The 20,762-nt window shown below is 44.9% G+C and overlaps 1 protein-coding gene across 4 annotated transcripts in view; it reads right to left on the bottom strand.

Moving 5' to 3' along the window:
• LOC139263376 (serine/threonine-protein phosphatase 2A 56 kDa regulatory subunit gamma isoform) overlaps nt 1-20,762 on the bottom strand; it is a 181,448-nt gene that overhangs the window by 124,148 nt on the left and 36,538 nt on the right. For 3 of the 4 annotated variants that reach the window (XM_070879380.1, XM_070879379.1, XM_070879378.1), the window contains exon 3: nt 15,179-15,341. In XM_070879380.1, the coding sequence (XP_070735481.1) occupies nt 15,179-15,341 (163 nt within the window). Of the gene's footprint in view, nt 1-7,185; nt 7,281-15,178; nt 15,342-20,762 lie in introns of those variants that run through there. The other variant, XM_070879382.1, reaches the window with a different exon arrangement.

Below are 20,762 nucleotides of genomic sequence, written 5' to 3'. Positions count from 1 at the left end.
CACCTCTTTATCTAAGCTTTGTCACCTTGCCTTTACAGGTTCAAAGAAGTGGTTGCAGCTTGCAGGTTTCATTTTGGTAGTTCTTAAACAACGGAGTATCAATAAAGATAGCCATAAACTGCATGGTCAATCATAAATCAGCAATATCCTTTCATACCATATCCTATTATCCTAGTGAATCTATGCTGTACCTTTTCCATGGCTCTAGTACCATTTCTTATATTGGGCCACTTCGACTGCAGTTTAATCAGTGTCTTTACACACTCATCATCTTCTTACTTTTGTATTCAGTAGAGGTCATTTTCCAACATTCACTTCCGCTCTGGAGATTTATGTACCAGGGACGTTTACTGCGCATTTGGCACACATTGCACATTATTTTCTGGTCATTAAACGTTCTGAAAATCATGCACAGCATTGGCCAAATTTCTAAATATACAGTTCCATTGGACAAGAACCCTGCTGGGAACACAGTCAGAAAATTACCCTTACAGTCCCAATAAAGAAAATTCAGAATCTTATTTCTCCTTATTACCTTTTCCATCTGCAATTCTGTTTTTAAGAAGACACGTTATTACTTTTTGAAACTTTTGAGTATTTGGCCTAGAATAATTTACACTAAGGTTGCTATTAAGTTAAATTCAGCTCAAAGGATTAAATCCACATTCTGGGAATACAAATTAGTTCCAATTAAAATGTTTGCCCAGGTTGGTGTTTTTCATATACCACATCAGTTTCAGTCAATGGATGTTTGTTTAGACCGTCCGGTAAATATTTACAAAAATTGGAATGGCTTCATTTGAGAAAGCTTGAGTATTGCATATCGCAAATCCATAAATTTTCTTCCTTGGCATTAAAGCCCATATAAACAAATATTCTTTGTTGGGTTGTCTCTGGTTTTTAATACATAGGAGTGCAGATTACTCATTTGCAGCTCCCATACTAAACCAACTTCAGTTACGACTTCTACCATCATCAAGAAAGCACAGAAAATATATGCCAAATCAAATATTAAAATATGTACTTCAGCTACAGCAGATACTTCAAAAGGAAAACATAACCAAAGCCCAGTAAAAGGAGCCATCCAGTGCAGCACTGAGTTACCCAAGTTTGATTACCAGTCTGAGTTTGCTGATAGCCAGAGGAGCAGTTGGAGTACTACACCTGTGACTAGTGACTAGTGGAGTGTCGCAGGGCTCAGTGCTGGGACCCCAGCTCTTTACAATATACATTAACGATTTAGATGAAGGAATTGAGTGTAATATCTCCAAGTTTGCAGACGACACTAAACTGAGTGTGGCAGTGTGAGCTGTGAGGAGGGTGCTAAGAGGCTGCAGGGTAACTTGGACAGGTTAGGTGAGTGGGCAAATGCATGGCAGATGCAGTATAATGTGGATAAGTGAGATTATCCATTTTGGGGGCAAAAACACAAAGGCAGATTATTATCTGAATGGCAGCAGATTAGGAAAAGGGGATGTGCAACAAGACCTGGGTGTCATGGTTCATCAGTCATTGAAAGCTGGCATGCAGGTACAGCAGGCGGTGAAGAAGGCAAATGGTATGTTGGCCTTCATAGCTAGGGAATTTGAGTATAGGAGCAGGGAGGTCTTACTGCAGTTGTACAGGGCCTTAGTGAGGCCTCACCTGGAATATTGTGTTCAGTTTTGGTCTCTAATATGAGGAAGGACGTTCTTGCTATTGAGGGAGTGCAGCGAAGGTTCACCAGACTGATTCCAGGGATGGCTGGACTATCATGTGAGGAGAGACTGGATCAACTGGGCCTTTATTCACTGGAGTTTAGAAGGATGAGAGGGGATCTCATAGAAACGTATAAGATTCTGATGGGAATGGACAGGTTAGATGCGGGAAGAATATTCCCGATGTTGGGGAAGTCCAGAACCAGGGGGCATAGTCTTAGGATAAGGGCTAGGCCATTTAGGACTGAGATGAGCAGAAACTTCTTCACTCAGAGAGTTGTTAACCTGTGGAATTCCCTGCCGCAGAGAGTTGTTGATGCCAGTTCATTGGATATATTCAAGAGGGAGTTAGATATGGCCTTTACGGCTAAGGGGATCAAGGGGTCTGGAGAGAAAGCAGGAAAAGGGTACTGAGGGAATGATCAGCCATGATCTTCTTGAATGGCGGTGCAGGCTCGAAGGGCCAAATGGCCTACTCCTGCACCTATTTTCTATGTTTCTAATTAGCCTCAGTATCCCTTGGCGAGCCAGGGCTCATAATTGCTGTGTACATGCTGGAAAGTTCAGGTGTGTAGACATCAGGCGAGTTTGGGCTTGATTGTGGTGCCATGTGTGATTGAATAGCCTGCCAAAACTACCTGGGCTCATACAAAGGATGACCATTTGGGTGACAGACCGGAGAGCTGAAACTGCTATAGAACTATACACATTCAAGAGTTGGTGCCTTTCGAAGAGGGGGAGATGAAAAAGGGAGAAATAAGTTTGTAAACCATTAGATGTGTATCAGCAAATATTTATTGTTTAAAGCCATTAAATAGCAAAATGGGGAACTATTGTGAACTAATATCAGCACTAGCTCAGACATCCGCTATGTAAACTTTCATCACAAGGCAGTATTTCCAGTTCTTGTCAGGGTAGGTCTTCCATGATATCCTGAAATATTTACAATTTTCGATACAAAAATGCAAATTGTGTGCCTGATGGAACAAAAATATTCTTGGAAATATAAATTGCAATTTTTGGTTCAAGGCAATTCTTGCTGGTGCAGAGAGCATATAGTGCTTTTGACCTCAAATAACAGTCCTGTTGAAACTAGAGATGTTTTTAAGAGTGTCCAGCGGCAATGACTGCCCTGAGTAAGATAGGCCAATCAGGCTGATATTCAAACCTGGCACATCTGGTCTGTATGGAATGGTGCTAAATTGGGTGTGCCTGTACTGGACTATTGGGATATGCCAATTGCTAGTCAACTTAAAACAAAAATTGGATGTGGTCTTTTTTGATATATCTTCAATAGCTAACAAATCTAGTTTATTATTTGATTTTGGGATAATCTTTTGATGCCATTAAAGATCGTTCTTCTCTGTAGTTTCAACAGAGCCACATTATGTCGGTCACAAGCATTCCCTGCGCATTGCAACCGCAAGAATTCACTCTAGCTAAAAAAAAACTGTAATAAGTTTTACATCTCCAAAAATATTTATGTTCCAGCACAAATAGAATTCTGTATTTGTGTTGAATATAGCAAATATTTCTGGAGGGAACTGAACCTGTGACCAGCTCATCACTTGAGGGTTTCAGTCTCGTTTCTTCCTGAAATATGTAGTCAGACTAAACTGCAGCTTCCTCCATATATCCTATATATGAGAAACTTGGGCTTAATCACAAGCTATTTGAATTACTTAGCTCTGATCATTCTTTGTGCAGTTATCGACAATATACCCCAAGCTGTGGCAAGTTTTCTGGCAAATCAAAACTCAAATTGCACTTTCAATAGGCAACATGTTAAATTTAATATGATAAAATTATAATTTATTGAACCCTCCCGTGTGAAATTAACCAATTAGAAAAGCCTCACATGAACAAGATTAGTAAGGTTTATTAGCAATTTGTGCAATTGTGTTAAGAAAATGTAGCGCAACGCTAAAGACTTAACTGTCAGTCCGCTGGTAAAAATTCTAAGACATGAAATGCAAATAAAATCACGCAGCACATTAAACTGTAAATATTTTCTTTTTATATAAATGAAACATCCTACACTGACATGTACATGCTATTTTTCATTCTTTGGATATAGTTCAACCTCCACATATAAATAGGCAGCAATCGAAAAAAAGGAACCACTGGGACACTTGCTTTGTGCGCCTAGCATCTCATTTTGGCGCATTATCTACCTCCAGTATTCAATAAAAAAGAATTGAAGTAAATCCTACCTTCAACTAAACTCGGCAGCGGCTGGCCGTGCGGGAGTCCCTTCGGCTGGGATAGGGGAGGGAGAACACGGCATCTGAACGGGGTGGGAGGGGGGGGCGGGGGGAAGAGAGGGAAAAGGCTCAACGTGGCAGGCTGGGGGTAGTGAACGTGGCATCTTAACCTGGGGGGGGGGGGATTTTGAGAGATAGAGACACACACACACACACGCATGAAATGTATTCGGTTTGGTCAACAAAATAACTCCACAAACCGATATTGGATTGGCGCCAGCAGCTGTTGGTTGTTTGCCTCGGTGTGTTCAAAGTTTGCTGTTCTGGCCTCAGCCAGCTTGGTAATTGAGCTCGAGCCAGGTCCTCATCTGCCTCGCCCCCTCTTGGCCTGTTCCTTCGCTTTCACACGCTGCGTGAAGCCTTCATGTGCCCCACATGCACACTAACCCTGTTGCCGAGCATCTCCTGCCTTTGACTTGCTGGTTGACAATAATGCCTTCGGCAAGTTATGCTGTAAAGATCCCAATCTTGTCATAAAATATTCAAGATACTTTAAATCAAAGCGTGCGCCCACACATAGGCACAGCCACTGAAATAATGCTGCTATGGCCATTGGGGGCCTGCTCACATGAATGCGGCATCGGGGGAGCCCATTCGGCCAGGGCTGGGACAGAGTGCTTCGGGCCCCTCTCACACAGCCTGCAGAAATTTGGGCTGCGAGGAGCTACTGCACATGCACGCACACTCTAGCGTGCATGTGCAGAGATCCCGGCGACCTGGCTCCGCCCTGCGCCAAGGGCCTGGATCGACTGGACCGGAGGTGCGCCGTTCTAACCCTGGGGGTAAACTTGGGCCCATGGTGCTTAATTCTGATACTGTACCTTAATTCTGTTGGAGGTAATGGCAACAAAATAATTTTAGTTTTCTACTTGTCCTTTGATTCACTGAATTACTGCTTCTTTTATACCTGTTGTGTTAGCTTCTCATTATAGTGCTTTATGCCATGCAGTTCAATAAAGAAAGACTTCCATTTATATAGCACCTTTCACGATCACCGGACATCTCAAAACGCTTTACAGCCAATGAAGTACTTTTGGAGTGTAGTCACTGTTGTGGGAAACGCGATAGCCAATTTCTGCACAGCTAGTTCCCACAAACAACAATGTGATAATGACCAGATAAACTCTGTATTTGTTATGTTGATTGAGGGATAAATATTGGCCAGGACACCGGGGATAGCTTCCCTGCTCTTCTTCGAAATAGTGCCATGAGATCGTTTACGTCCACCTGAGAGAGCAGACGGAGCCTTGTTTTAACGTTTCATCCGAAAGATGGCACCTCTGACAGTGCAGTACTCCCTCAGCACTGCAATGGAGTGTCAGCCAAGATTTATATTCTCAAGTTCCTGGAGTGGAACTTGAACCCACAACCTTCTGACTTAGAGGTGACTGCTACTCACTGAACCACAGCTGACACACAAATAAAGGGCATCTGCACATATGGCTCCTGCATATCAACTGTTTAAAATGGAAAGTGTCCCAGTGATACACCATTTGTACATGGGAGGCTGAAATACATTCAAAGAATGAAAACCATACCAAAAAGGTAAGTAATTTAACATTTGTTTAAATCCAAGCCATGACAACAGCAAACATGTATGAATGCTCTGTATTACTGTGCACCCCCACTTCTTGATAACTTTAGTGTGACATGCATTTAAGTAAACCAAATAAAAATGCATTAGTTCAATTGGAATCCTTTGGAGTGATTGCAGTGCACTGATGTAATTGGCAAGTTGCCACATAATCTTTTATAAATCTCTTGCTATAGTTTACCTTCTCTAAATTCTGCATCTCAAATATATTAAAACAGAAAATATACACTGTAAGTCGGTGCAGATTTAGTAAATCTAGCCCCTTACTGGCTCCAAATACATACAAATATAAAAATAGACAGTACGAGCTTCTACAGATATATAAAAAGGAAACGAGTAGCTAAAGTAAACGTTGGTCCCGTAGAGGATGGGACTGGAGAATTAATAATGGAAAACAGAAGTTTTGAACAAATATTTTGTATCGGTCTTCACGGTAAAAACATCCCAATAATTGATCATCAAGGAGCTATTGTGGGGGAGCGGGGGGGACTTAAAACAATCACTATCACTCGAGATAAAAGTACTAGGCAAACTAATGGGACTAAAGGTGGACAAGTCCCCTGGACATGATGGCAGCATCCGAGGGTCTTAAAAGAAGTGCCTGCAGAGATAGTGGATGCATTGATTGTAATCTACCAAAATTCCCTGAATCATGGAGTGGTCCCAGCGGACTGGAAAAGCACAAATGTAACACCTCTATTTAAGAAAGGAGGGAGTCAGAAAGCAGGAAACTATAGACCAGTTAGCCTAACATCTGTCATTGGGAAAATGCTGGAGTCCACTGCGGCAGTTGGTGAGAGGGGAGCGGTCTATAAAAGGCCCAGCGGGAGATCGAGAGCCAGCGGCAGTTGGTGAGAGGGGAGCGGCCAATAAAAGGCCCAGCGGGAGATCGAGAGCCAGCGGCAGTTGGTGAGAGGGGAGCGGCCTATAAAAGGCCCAGCGGGAGATCGAGAGCCAGCGGCAGTTGGTGAGAGGGGAGCGGCCTATAAAAGGCCCAGCGGGAGATCGAGAGCCAGCGGCAGTTGGTGAGAGGGGAGCGGCCTATAAAAGGCCCAGCGGGAGATCGAGAGCCAGCGGCAGTTGGTGAGAGGGGAGCGGCCTATAAAAGGCCCAGCGGGAGATCGAGAGCCAGCGGCAGTTGGTGAGAGGGGAGCGGCCTATAAAAGGCCCAGCGGGAGATCGAGAGCCAGCGGCAGTTGGTGAGAGGGGAGCGGCCTATAAAAGGCGTGCTTGTGCAGCTACAGCGGGAGAGAAAGTAAAATAGAAGTAGAAAGGAATCAAAAGGTGACGTCACAGCCAATGGGGTAAGTGATTGGCTGGTGATTGGTGAGCAGCTTTTCTTTTTCTTTTTTATATCAGTAAGTGAACTGTAACATTGTTATTACCAATTTAAGGGTATCTAAGGGTTAAGGCATGGCAGGAGAGCTCGGTCACATGATATGCTCCTCCTGTACCATGTGGGAACTCAGGGACACTTCCGGTGTCCCTGACGACTACGTGTGTGAGAAGTGTATCCGCCTCGAGCTCCTGACGGTCCTCGTTGCGGAATTGGAGCTGAGGGTGGATTCACTCTGGAGCATCCACGATGCTGAGAATGACGTGAGTATCACGTGTAGTGAGTTGGTCTTACCGCAGGAGAAGGGTCCACAGCCAGATATGGAATGGAAGACCAGCAGGAAGAGCAGTGCAACGAAGGTAGTGCAGGGGTCCCCTGTGGTCATCCCCCTGCAAAACAGATACACCGCTTTGAGTACTGTTGGGGGGGGATGACTCATCAGGGGAGGGCAGCAGCAGCCAAGTTCATGGCACCGTGGCTGGCTCTGCTGCACAGGAGGGCAGGAAAAAGAGTGGGAGCGCGATAGTGATAGGGGATTCAATGGTGAGGGGAATAGATAGGCGTTTCTGCGGCCGCAACTGAGACTCCAGGATGGTATGTTGCCTCCCTGGTGCAAGGGTCAAGGATGTCTCGATGCGGGTGCAGGACATTCTGAAATGGGAGGGAGAACAGCCAGTTGTCGTGGTGCACATTGGTACCAACGACATAGGTAAAAAAAGGGATGAGGTCCTACGAAACGAATTTAAGGAGCTAGGAGCTAAATTAAAAAATAGGACCTCAAAAGTAGTAATCTCGGGATTGCTACCAGTGCCACGCGCTAGTCAGAGTAGGAATCGCAGGATAGCGCAGATGAATACGTGGCTTGAGCAGTGGTGCAGCAGGGAGGGATTCAAATTCCTGGGGCATTGGAACCGGTTCTGGGGGAGGTGGGACCAGTACAAACCGGACGGTCTGCACCTGGGCAGGACCGGAACCAATGTCCTAGGGGGAGTGTTTGCTAGTGCTGTTGGGGAGGAGTTAAACTAATATGGCAGGGGGATGGGAACCAATGCAGGGAGACAGAGGGAGACAAAAAGGAGGCAAAAGCAAAAGACAGAAAGATGAGGAAAAGTGGAGGGCAGAGAAACCCAAGGCAAAGAACAAAAAGGGCCACTGTACAGCAAAATTCAAAAAGGACAAAGGGTGTTAAAAAAACAAGCCTGAAGGCTTTATGTCTTAATGCAAGGAGTATCCGCAATAAGGTGGATGAATTAACTGTGCAAATAGATGTGAACAAATATGATGTGATTGGGATTACGGAGACGTGGCTCCAGGATGATCAGGGCTGGGAACTCAACATCCAGGGGTATTCAACATTCAGGAAGGATAGAACAAAAGGAAAAGGAGGTGGGGTAGCATTGCTGGTTAAAGAGGAGATTAATGCAATAGTTAGGAAAGACATTAGCTTGGATGATGTGGAATCTATATGGGTAGAGCTGCAGAACACCAAAGGGCAAAAAACATTAGTGGGAGTTGTGTACAGACCTCCAAACAGTAGTAGTGATGTTGGGGAGGGCATCAAACAGGAAATTAGGGGTGCATGCAATAAAGATGCAGCAGTTATAATGGGTGACTTTAATATGCACATAGATTGGGCTAGCCAAACTGGAAGCAATACGGTGGAGGAGGATTTCCTGGAGTGCATAAGGGATGGTTTTCTAGACCAATATGTCGAGGAACCAACTAAGGGGGAGGCCATCTTAGACTGGGTGTTGTGTAATGAGAGAGGACTAATTAGCAATCTCATTGTGCGAGGCCCCTTGGGGAAAAGTGACCATAATATGGTGGAATTCTGCATTAGGATGGAGAATGAAACAATTAATTCAGAGACCATGGTCCAGAACTTAAAGAAGGGTAACTTTGAAGGTATGAGGCGTGAATTGGCTAGGATAGATTGGCGAATGATACTTAAGGGGTTGACTGTGGATGGGCAATGGCAGACATTTAGAGACCGCATGGATGAATTACAACAATTGTACATTCCTGTCTGGCGTAAAAATTAAAAAGGAAAGGTGTCTCAACCGTGGTTATCTAGGGAAATCAGGGATAGTATTCAAGCCAAGGAAGTGGCATACAAATTGGCCAGAAATAGCAGCGATCCTGGGGACTGGGAGAAATTTAGAACTCAGCAGAGGAGGACAAAGGGTTTGATTCGGGCAGGGAAAATGGAGTACGAGAAGAAGCTTGCAGGGAACATTAAGGCGGATTGCAAAAGTTTCTATTGGTATGTAAAGAGAAAAAGGTTAGTAAAGACAAACGTAGGTCCCCTGCAGTCAGAATCAGGGGAAGTCATAACGGGGAACAAAGAAATGGCAGACCAATTGAACAAGTACTTTGGTTCAGTATTCACTAAGGAGGACACAAACAACCTTCCGGATATAAAAGGGGTCAGAGGATCCAGTAAGGAGGAGGAACTGAGGGAAATCTTTATTAGTCGTGAAATTGTGTTGGGGAAATTGATGGGATTGAAGGCCGATAAATCCCCAGGGCCTGATGGACTGCATCTCAGAGTACTTAAGGAGGTGGCCTTGGAAATAGCGGATGCATTGACAGTCATTTTCCAACATTCCATTGACTCTGGATCAGTTCCTATCGAGTGGAGGGTAGCCAATGTAACCCCACTTTTTAAAAAAGGAGGGAGAGAGAAAACAGGGAATTATAGACCGGTCAGCCTGACCTCAGTAGTGGGTAAAATGATGGAATCAATTATTAAGGATGTCATAGCAGCGCATTTGGAAAATGGTGACATGATAGGTCCAAGTCAGCATGGATTTGTGAAAGGGAAATCATGCTTGACAAATCTTCTGGAATTTTTTGAGGCTGTTTCCAGTAAAGTGGACAAAGGAGAACCAGTTGATGTGGTATATTTGGACTTTCAGAAGGCTTTCGACAAGGTCCCACACAAGAGATTAATGTGCAAAGTTAAAGCACATGGGATTGGGGGTAGTGTGCTGACGTGGATTGAGAACTGGTTGTCAGATAGGAAGCAAAGAGTAGGAGTAAATGGGTACTTTTCAGAATGGCAGGCAGTGACTAGTGGGGTACCGCAAGGTTCTGTGCTGGGGCCCCAGCTGTTTACATTGTACATTCATGATTTAGACAAGGGGATTAAATGTAGTATCTCCAAATTTGCGGATGACACTAAGTTGGGTGGCAGTGTGAGCTGCGAGGAGGATGCTATGAGGCTGCAGAGCGACTTGGATAGGTTAGGTGAGTGGGCAAATGCATGGCAGATGAAGTATAATGTGGATAAATGTGAGGTTATCCACTTTGGTGGTAAAAACAGAGAGACAGACTATTATCTGAATGGTGACAGATTAGGAAAAGGGAAGGTGCAACGAGACCTGGGTGTCATGGTACATCAGTCATTGAAGGTTGGCATGCAGGTACAGCAGGCGGTTAAGAAAGCAAATGGCATGTTGGCCTTCATAGCGAGGGGATTTGAGTACAGGGGCAGGGAGGTGTTGCTACAGTTGTACAGGGCCTTGGTGAGGCCACACCTGGAGTATTGTGTACAGTTTTGGTCTCCTAACTTGAGGAAGGACATTCTTGCTGTTGAGGGAGTGCAGCGAAGATTCACCAGACTGATTCCCGGGATGGTGGGACTGACCTATCAAGAAAGACTGGATCAACTGGGCTTGTATTCACTGTAGTTCAGAAGAATGAGAGGGGACCTCATAGAAACGTTTAAAATTCTGACGGGTTTAGACAGGTTAGATGCAGGAAGAATGTTCCCAATGTTGTGGGAGTCCAGAACCAGGGGTCACAGTCTAAGGATAAGGGGTAAGCCATTTAGGACCGAGATGAGGAGAAACTTCTTCACCCAGAGAGTGGTGAACCTGTGGAATTCTCTACCACAGAAAGTAGTTGAGGCCAATTCACTAAATATATTCAAAAGGGAGTTAGATGAAGTCCTTACTACTCGGGGGATCAAGGGGTATGGCGAGAAAGCAGGAAGTGGGTACTGAAGTTTCATGTTCAGCCATGAACTCATTGAATGGCGGTGCAGGCTAGAAGGGCTGAATGGCCTGCTCCTGCACCTATTTTCTATGTTTCTATGTTTCTATTAAGGAAGTAGTAGCAGGACATTTAGAAAATCATAATGCAGTCAAGCAGAGTCAGCATGGTTTTATGAAAAGGAAATCATGTTTGACAAATCTGCTGGAGTTCTTTGAGGATGTAACGAGTAGAGTGGCTAAAGGAAACCAGTTGATGTTGAATATTTGGATTTCCAGAAAGCATTCGATAAGGTACCACACAAAAGGTTACTGCATAAGATAAGAGCTCACAGGGTTGGGGGTAATATATTAGCGATGGAGGATTGGCAAACTAGCAGAAAACAGAGAGTTGGGATAAATGGGTCATTTTCAAGTTGACAATCTGTAACGAGTGGAGTGCCACAGGGATCAGTGCTGGGGCCTCACTATTCACAATTTATATAAATGACTTGGATGAAGGGACCGAGTGTAATGTAGCCAAATTTACTGATGATACAAAGATAGGTGGGAAAGCAAGTTGTGAGGATGACGCAAATAATCTACAAAGGGATATGGATAGGCTCAGTGAGTGGACAAAAATTTGGCAGATGGACTATAATGTGGGAAAATGTGAGGTTATCCACTTTGGTAGTAAAAATAAAAAAGCAAATTATTATTTAAATGGAAAGCGATTACAAAATGCTGTAATACAGAGGGATCTGGGAGTTCTTGTGCATGAAATGCAAAAAGCATGCAGGTACAGCAAATAATCAGGAAGATAAATGGAATACTGGCTTTTATTGCAAAGGGGATGGAGTATAAAAGTAGGGAAGTCCTGCTCCAACTGTACAGGGCGTTGGTAAGACGACACCTGGAGTATTGTGTACAGTTTTGGTCTTCTTATTTAAGTGATCAGGAAGGCCAATGGAATCGTGGCCTTTATTGCAAAGGTGATGGGAGTATAAAAGCAGGAATGTCTTGCTACAGTTGTACAGGGTATTGATGAGGCCACACCTGGAATACTGCATGCAGTTTTGGTTTCCATATTTACGAAAGGATATACTTGCTTTGGAGGCAGTCCAGAGAAGGTTCACTAGGTTGATTCCAGAGATGAGGGGGTTGACTTATGAGGAAAGGTTGAGTAGGTTGGGCCTTTACTCATTGGAGTTCAGAAGAATGAGAGATGATCTTATTGAAACGTATAAGATTATGAGGGGGCTTGACAAGGTGGATGCAGAGAGGATGTTTCCATTGATGGGGTAGACTAGAACTAGAGGGCATAATCTTAGAATAAGGAACCGCCCATTTAAAACTGAGATGAGGAGAAATTTCTTCTCTCAGAGGGTTGTGGATCTGTTGAATTCGCTGCCTCAGAGCTGTGGAAACTGGGACATTGAATAAATTTAAGACAGAAATAGACAGTTTCTTAAATGATAAGGGTATTAGGGGTTATGAAGAGCGGGCAGTGAAGTGGACCTGAGTCCATAACCGGATCAGCCATGATCGTATTAAATGGCGAAGCAGGCTCGAGGGGCTGTATGGCCTACTCCTGCTCCTATTTCTTATGTTCTTATACTCCTTGGAGTTTAGAAGAATGAGAGGTGGTTCTGAGGGGGCTTGACAGGGTATATGCAGAGAGGATGTTTCCCCTCATGGGGGAATCTAGAACTAGGGGGCATAGTTTCAGAATAAGGGGTATCCCATTTAAAACAGAAATGAGGAGGAATTTCTTCATTTCTTCTCTTTGACGGTCGTGAATCTTTGGAATTCTGTACCCCAGAGAGCTGTGGTGGCTGGGTCTTTGAATATATTTAAGGTGGAGATAGACAGATTTTTGAATGATAAGGGAGTCAAGGGTTATGGGGAGTGGGCACGGAAGTGGAGTTGTGGCCAGGATCAGATCAGTCATGATCTTATTGAATAGCAGAGCAGGCTCGAGGGACCAAATGGCCTACTCCTGCTCCTATTTCTATGTTATGTTCTTAAATACAGGGAATTGTATAAAAGATCAATGACACATGGCATTTATCTCAATTTTGAACATATTCTGAATAAACAAAATTCAGCTCATCTTTTGCCAGGTGGTGGGAACGAAGTAGCAGACAGACAGACATACATACAAATGAATGCACAGGCATTTAAAGAAGCAGTTTTATTATTTGTTCTAGGGATGTGGGTGAAGCTGGCTAGGCAGTATTTACTATCCATCCCTAGTTGCCCCGAGAGTATTAAGAGTCATCCATGTAGTGTGGTAGGTCCCTTCCCTAAAGGGCATTAGTGAACCATTTGGGATTTTTTTGGCCAGTTCGTTAGATATATTCAAAAGGGAGTTAAATGTGGCCCTTACGGCTAAAGGGATCAAGCAGGAATAGGGTACTAAAGTTGCATGATCAGCTATGATCATATTGAATGGTGGTGCAGGCTCGAAGGGCCGAATGGCCTACTCCTGCACCTATTTTCTATGTTTCTGTGTTTCTTAATCACTTTATCAGGCACCAACTCACAGTTTCCAGATTTATTGAACTCGCTATCTCTGGTTTGCTAGTCCTTTATCATAACCACTGGGCTACTAGACAACTATGAACTATTGTTGCAGATGGTTAAATATACCCAAGATTCCTGCAGAATTCCCCATAATACACATCTAGTAGAGGGATCAAGTCTTATAGCAAGATCTATAATCTGTAGCAGTAAAATCAACGATATGATTGCAAAGATATTGCTTGGGACTACTTACCCATATCAATAGAGCTGGGAGGTAAATTCAACTTTTAGAAGTGAAAAGATCTACAACTGTACATTAAATCTAATCAAATAACTGGATGGGAATGAATCAACTGTAAATAACTGCTTGTTAACTCCATATACACACTGTACAGATAACATCACAAACCTGCTTCTAGTCCTTGACTAAGCACTGAGCTCACAGTATTCTCCCTCACTCATGGTCCCCAAGCCTCAGCCCGCCCACCTTCTGCTTCCCGGACCCAACCCTAACTGCTCTCTTTCCCGATTTTTACTTTCATTTGAAACAATAGTTATGACGCCAGCCTTTCTTCACCAGGCTTACCACCTAAAACACTCTCTCCCACCATTAAGCTTGGAACTACCAATTTATTGTTAAAATGCCCACAGCATTATCAAATTGTTGGCTGTCAATTTAATACATGGAACCAGCTTTACTTAGAATACTGGTGGGGAAGACAAGATGGGGGTAATACAATGGATAAATCAGAGTGGGTAGAGCATGGTGGCATCTCTCAATCCCTGCTGACCTCACTCAGCCTTAGCCGCCTGCTCCTAGTCCAGTTTACTGTCTCGCCCTCACATCCACTCAGCCTCATATTCGCAACCGTCTCCTCTTCTCCATTCCCTTGCAGACAACGATTATCATGACCATCCCTCAGGTCTTGGCTTATACATTGTTAAGGGCTCAGCCCCATCCCACACTGCATTATCCTAGTCCTGGCTTGTGCCATTTGATCATGCTTTGTACCTAGCCCTGGCTTCAGCACACACTCGTTATCACTTCTCAGCACTAATCTGGGAGCTGGGAAGTTCTTGCACCACACCACCAACCCAGTCCTCTCACCTACCTGAAAATGAAAAGAAAAACAAAAGCAGAACAAAAGAAAATGGATGAAAAAAGAACAAAATGCATTTATAAAGCAACCTTCATAACCCCAGAAGATCCGAAAGCACTTTACAGATAATGACTGTTGTAATAACTGTTGTAATGGAGGAATCACGACAGCCAATTTGCATACAGCAATGTCCCACTAACAGCAATAAAATACATGACCAGATCATTTGTTTTAGGTGTTGGTTGAAGGATAAATGTTGGCCAGGACACCACGAGAACTCCCTTTCTCCTCTTTAAATCGTGTTGTGGAATCTTTTACATGCACCTGTGGGGGCAGATCGAACTCATTTTAATGTCTCATCTAAAAAACATCACCTCAGACAGTGCAGCACTTGTTCAGTTATGCACTGAAGTGCTAGCCTAGATTATGTCCTCAAGTCTCTGGAGAGGGACTTGACTCAGAAGCGAGATTGCTACCACTGAGCCAAGGCAGAATTTTAATAAAGAGAAAAGAAAGGCAAACAAAACAGGAGACACACAGGGAACCAGCAAAAAGACAAACACACACCCAGGTAACAGAGATTATTTCTGCTGACTTTCCATGAGCAACATCACAGGAGATTCACCCGTCTAGAAAAAAAGTGAATGCCTTAAGAGTTATATACATAAGATTCTGTACAAGTATTACCTTTCAAAGGCGGTAGTTTTTGTAATTCCCTGTTGTTACTGATATTGAACCTAGAAGAACTCTGACGCTTTTCTTTCTTCACTACTGCTGTGGGACCAGGAAACGTTATCTTTGTTAACTGCGTAGTAGGAGGGGCACTGTTGTTGGGCCTCTTGTTTGAGGTCTGCAAAAAAAATTTGTATTTCTCAGTCTTAGTGGAAAGTTTAGATTGATGCAACAGCTTAATGATTCAACTTCAAGGTCTATAAACTCTTCATAGCCCAAATCATTCACAGCATTTAAAATCTTACAGTTCTAATTGGTAGTTTAGCTGGCTTTTGTAAAGTTGTAACTTTTACCGTTTAAATTTAAATCCAAACTATTAGTAATTAAATCAGTAATCTTTCAAAATATCACTTTCATGAAGTTAATTTCAAAATTATATTTTAGTATGTAGGGAAACTAGTCAATGTCAATATTTTCAGTATTTCTAAAGGCAAGTTAAACAGCATATCTAAACAGCTAAATTAAACAGTAAATAGGTTTCATAAAAGGAAAATCCAGATCAGGATAACATACATCTGCTATAGTTATAAAATAAGGGAAGATCATCAGAATAGAATAGTTTCTCGGAAATAATACGAAAGACAAGTAGTTTTGATCAGAACTTCTGGAACTGGGTCAATCTTTCAACATAGTTGAGATCTATATTAAAGTTTCCAGTAAAAACAAGTGACAAAAAAAACATTTGCTGCCTTACTAAATGTCACCAAAAGACAATGTAAAGATGCAATGTCAATTATATTGACAAATGCAAATTTTAACATACTGTGTTACATATTTGCAGTCAATTCTAAATGCAGTCACACATTCTTTATATTATAGTCTCCAACTGTACTGCAGAATCAAGTTCAGTGTGAAAAAACTGGAAGTTCAAGTTTATTCAGCTTTACTGTTAACCAGTATACACTTCCAAATACTTGTGTTTGGTCATTTTTAGAAGAGGCAGTCAAATCTTTGTTCTCTCAACTACATATTACTAGCATGTGGTCATGATAATTGTTCCAGAGTCTGTCTCAATGGTACTCTTATGCCAGCTATTAGGATAAAATATGCAACAGTCCGGGGCTCTTCCTTTTCTTCACAAGCAATCTCCATCAGGCCATTGATCAAGATGAGAAGCAGCACTGAGCCAAGTATACTTACTTCCCTGATGAACTTCCTGAATAGGTCTTATAGAAGTAACATTACAAAATGTCATCTATTATGATACAATTATTCTACCTTGACCCGTCTGCTCTTAAGTTAAGAGTGGTGACCAGTTAGCACTCAGTAATTGAGATATTCCAACAGCTCCTCATTCACTATGCTATCAGTGAGCTCAGATCTAATTTGCAGTAGTTATCAGGTCATAATTCCTTCTTGTAGAGAGACACAATGCCCTCAAGGAAACCTTCGGCCTCCAATTGCCAACCATCCCCAAGGGTCCCTGGCTGTAGCTCCCTGCCATTGGTGTTTCCTCCCACCCATTGACCAAGCTGTCTGTTTGGCCGGCTGCCAGGCAGGAGACAGACCTATAAAATGTTAACCTAGTTGTGGCTCAGTGGGTAGCATCCTCGCCTCTGAGTCAGAAGGATGTGGGTTCAAGACCCACTCCAGGAACTTGAGCACATAAATCTAGGCTGACACTCCAGTGCAGTGCTGAGGGAGTGCTGCACTGTCGGAGGTGCCATCTTTCAGATGAGACGTTAAACCGAGGCCCCACCTGCCCTCTCAGGTGGACGTAAAAGATCCCATAGCACTATTTCAAAGAAGAGCAGGGGAGTTATCCCCGATATCCTGGCCAATATTTATCCCTCAACCAACGTAACAAAAACAGATTATCTGGTCATTATCACATTGCTATTTGTGGGGTTTGCTGTGCGCATGTTGGCTGCTGCGTTGCCCACAATATAACAGTGAATACATTCCAAAAGTACTTCATTGGCTGCAAAGAACTTTGAGACATCCGATGGTCATGAAAGGCGATATAGAAATGCAAGACTTTCTTTTTATTGATATCCTGCCATTAAGGCAGTTTTCAGCCTCACCCGCGCCCTTCCCACCAGTATCGGAGCCAATATTTCTACTTCAGATAGATTACCACCAATCAACAGGAAATGTGAATTGGTAAAACTAATGATGATATGACTTGGACAACATGAAAACTGCACCATCAGGACTGAAGATTTCCTAGCATCAAGCTTTTCAAGAGGGTGATTAACTTTCTTGTGGCTGATCAGGTTTCTAAACTATGATGGGAATTTTGATGCAACTCGGATTTAAGAACATTTTTCAGCAAATATTGGTTTCAATAACTTTAGCTTACCCTAGTGTTGCGATTCTGGCTTTTGCATTCGAAAGAGATAGTGAGATTGAAGCCAGTGCTGGAAACACTTTCACCAGTTCTTAGAGCCTAAGTTTGGAGCCAATCTCAAACTTGCACTTCTGGCAAAGTCTTTCCATAATGAGGCTTGGTTTGGAGATAAATGGAGAAAGATCAGGGAACCTCCTATCCAAGTGCTAACGCAGAAAAGTGTGAAGTGATACATTTTAATAGAAAGGATGAGGAGAGGAAATATAATCTAAAGGGTGCAATCCTTAAGGGGATGCATTAACAGAGAGACCTAGATGTATATGTGCACAAATCATTCAAGGTGGCAGGGCAGATTGAGAAAGCAGTTAAAAAAAGCTTATGGATCCTGGGCTTCATGAATAGAGGTGTCGAGTACAAAAGCGTGGAAATTATGATGAACCTGTATAAAATATGGGTTCGGTATCAACTTGAGCATTGTGTCCAATTCTGGGCACCCCACTTTATGTGAAGTATGTGAAGGCTTTAGAGAGAATGCAGAAAAGGTTTACGAGAATTATTCCAGGGGTGAGGGACTTCAGTTACATGGACAGACTGGATAAGCTGGAGTTGTTCTCTTTAGAGCAGAGAAGGTTGAGAGGTAATTTGATAGAGATGTTCAAAATCATGAGGGGTCTAGAGTAGCTAGAGAGAAACTGTTCCCATTGGCAGAAGGGTCGAGAACCAGAGGACAGATTTAAGGTGATTGGCTAAAGAATCAAAGGTGACGTAAGAAAAACTTTTTTTTTTTAAACACAGCGAGCGGTTAGGATCTGGAATGCACAGCCTGAAAAGGTGGTGGAGACAGACTCAGTTACTGCTTTCAAAAGGGAGTTGAATAAGTACCTGAAAGGAAAACAATTTGCAGGGCTACAGGGACAGGGCGGGGGACTGGGATTAGCTGAAGTGTTCTTGCAAAGAGCAGGTACAGGCTTGACGGACGGAATGGCCTTCTTCCATGCTGTAACCATTCTATGGATTCAAGTTTCGGGCTGCGCCGTTTGCCACGCCTGATTTCCGCGCTCAAAACCGCGCCGAAAACTTACCTTGGTATTCTCCCCTCCCTCAGGTCGATCCAGGCCCTTGGCACAGCGAAGCACAAGCTGAGGGGGGCGCAGCCATGTCCCGGCGTTGAAAACAGTGCCGGGACCTCTGCACATGCGCGCTACAGTGTGCGCACATGTGCAGTAACTCCAGGTGCCCGAGGCTGTGTGGGAGAGGCCCGAAGCACGCCGCCCCTAGCCCTGGCCGAATGGGCTCACTGGGGTGGTGGAGATAGGACTGGATCTCCCTCCTCGAGCTCCGGCTCCTCTCCCCCCAGCTCGGCTCTCTCCTGCACCCTCCCCCCCACCCCACAGCTTTTGCTCCCTGTCCAGCTCTCTCCCGTAACCCCCCCCCCCCCCACCACTCTCTCCCACCCACCCCAAGCTCCGGCTCTCTCCCGCACTCACCCACACGCCCCCCCCCCCCCCCCTTTCAGGTCCGGTCTGCTCCCCCCACCCCCACTCCCATTTCCACGTCTTCGGCAGGGCCTGCCCGGCATCTTGCTGGGGGCGGACCCCGCCCGGTCTTCAGCCCGGCTTTCTCTCGTCGGCCGGGCCCGTTCTGCCTCCCACCCTCTCTCCCCCTCCCCACCTCTCTCCCTCTCCCCCCTCCATCCCTCTCTCTCCCTCCCCTCTCCCCCCCTCCCCTCTCCCCCCCTCCCCTCTCCCCCTTTCCTTCCCTCACTCTCTCTCCCCTCTCCTCCTCCCCTCCCCCCACTGACAGACAGAGAGAGAGAGACACTGACAGAGACAGAGAGACACTGAGGGGGCCCCTTCCAAGCACGCTGTTGGAGGGCTCCAGGTGCTGCAGTCGGTGAGCAGAAACTTAATTTTTTATTTATTGATTTTTTATTTTAAATTTAAAAATTATTTTTGATTGATTTATTGGTTGATTTATTTATCATTTATTATTGATGATGGCTCTTTATTTGTAAAGTGATGTTTCATGTTTGTAAACTTCCCTTTCTCCCCCCCACTCTCCGACCCACATCTCTCTTCCTTACGCCTGATTTCTAAAGTGTAGGCAAGGTTTTTCTGAGCGTACAAAAATCAATACTTACTCCATTCTAAGTTAGTTTGGAGTAACTTTTTGCTGCCTAAACTTGCAAAACAGATGTATGTGGCCGGCCCTTTTGAAAAAAAAAAATCTGTTCTAAAATGAAACTGTTCTAACTCACTAGAACTGGAGCAAACTAAATGCCGAGAATTGCAATTTCTAAGATACTCCATTCTAAACTAGTTGCTCCAAAAAAATAGGAGCAACTCAGGCCGAAACTTGACCCCTATGGGCCCAAGTTTCAGGCCGCGACCTGGACGCCCGTTTCTCGCGCCACAAAGTGCATCTAAAAAAACTCACCTATTCTCCGGCTCCCTGCAGGCCCTCTGGAGCTGGGCGTGGCACAGCATGAGCTGAAAACAGTGCTGGGACTTCTGCACATGCGCGCTACAGTGGGCGCGCATGTGCAGTAGCTCCAGGCGCCCAAAACTGTAGGAGGGGCCCGAAGCACGCAGCCCCTAGCCCTGGCCGAATGGCCTCACTGGGGCTGCGTGGATAAGGCTCCTCCCACCCGATCCGACTTGACTTCCACTCCCCGGACCCGACCCGACCTCCACTCCCCCCCCCCCCCCCCCCCCGCCCCGGTGACCCAACCTCCGCTCCCCCCCCCCCACCGGCGACCCGACCTCCGCAACCCCCCTAACCTCCGAGACTCTCCCTCTACCCCACCCCCCCCCGACCTCTGCGACTCCCCCCCCCGGGACCCGACCTGTAAATCCAGCCCGAAGTGTTGGGCCTGGTCGTTCAGTTTCCTTCTCTCCCTCCCTCCCCTCCCCTCCCTCCCCTCTCCATCCCTCCCTCCCCTCTCCTCTCCTTCCCTCCCTCCCCTCCCCTCTCCTTCCTCCTCCCCTCTCCTTCCCTCCCTCCCTCCCTACTCTCTCCCTCCCTCCTTCCCTCCCTCACTCCCTCCTCTCTCCCTACCTCCCTCCTTCGCTCCCCTCTCCCCCTCCTCTCCCCTCCTCCCCCTCCCTCCCCTCCCTCCCTCCCCTCCCTTCTCCTCCCCTCTCCTCCTCTCCTCCTCCCCCTCCCCTCTCCTCCCCCCACCCCTCCCCCTCTCCCCCTCTTCTCCCCCCCCCACCAACACATTAAATTTAAAATCCCTCGGGTTCCCCT

This window comes from Pristiophorus japonicus, chromosome 4, assembly GCF_044704955.1.
Source record: "Pristiophorus japonicus isolate sPriJap1 chromosome 4, sPriJap1.hap1, whole genome shotgun sequence".
NCBI classification, from domain to species: domain Eukaryota; kingdom Metazoa; phylum Chordata; class Chondrichthyes; family Pristiophoridae; genus Pristiophorus; species Pristiophorus japonicus.
The sequence above is the reverse complement of the archived record's forward strand: the minus strand, read 5'-3'. Positions and strand labels throughout refer to the sequence as shown.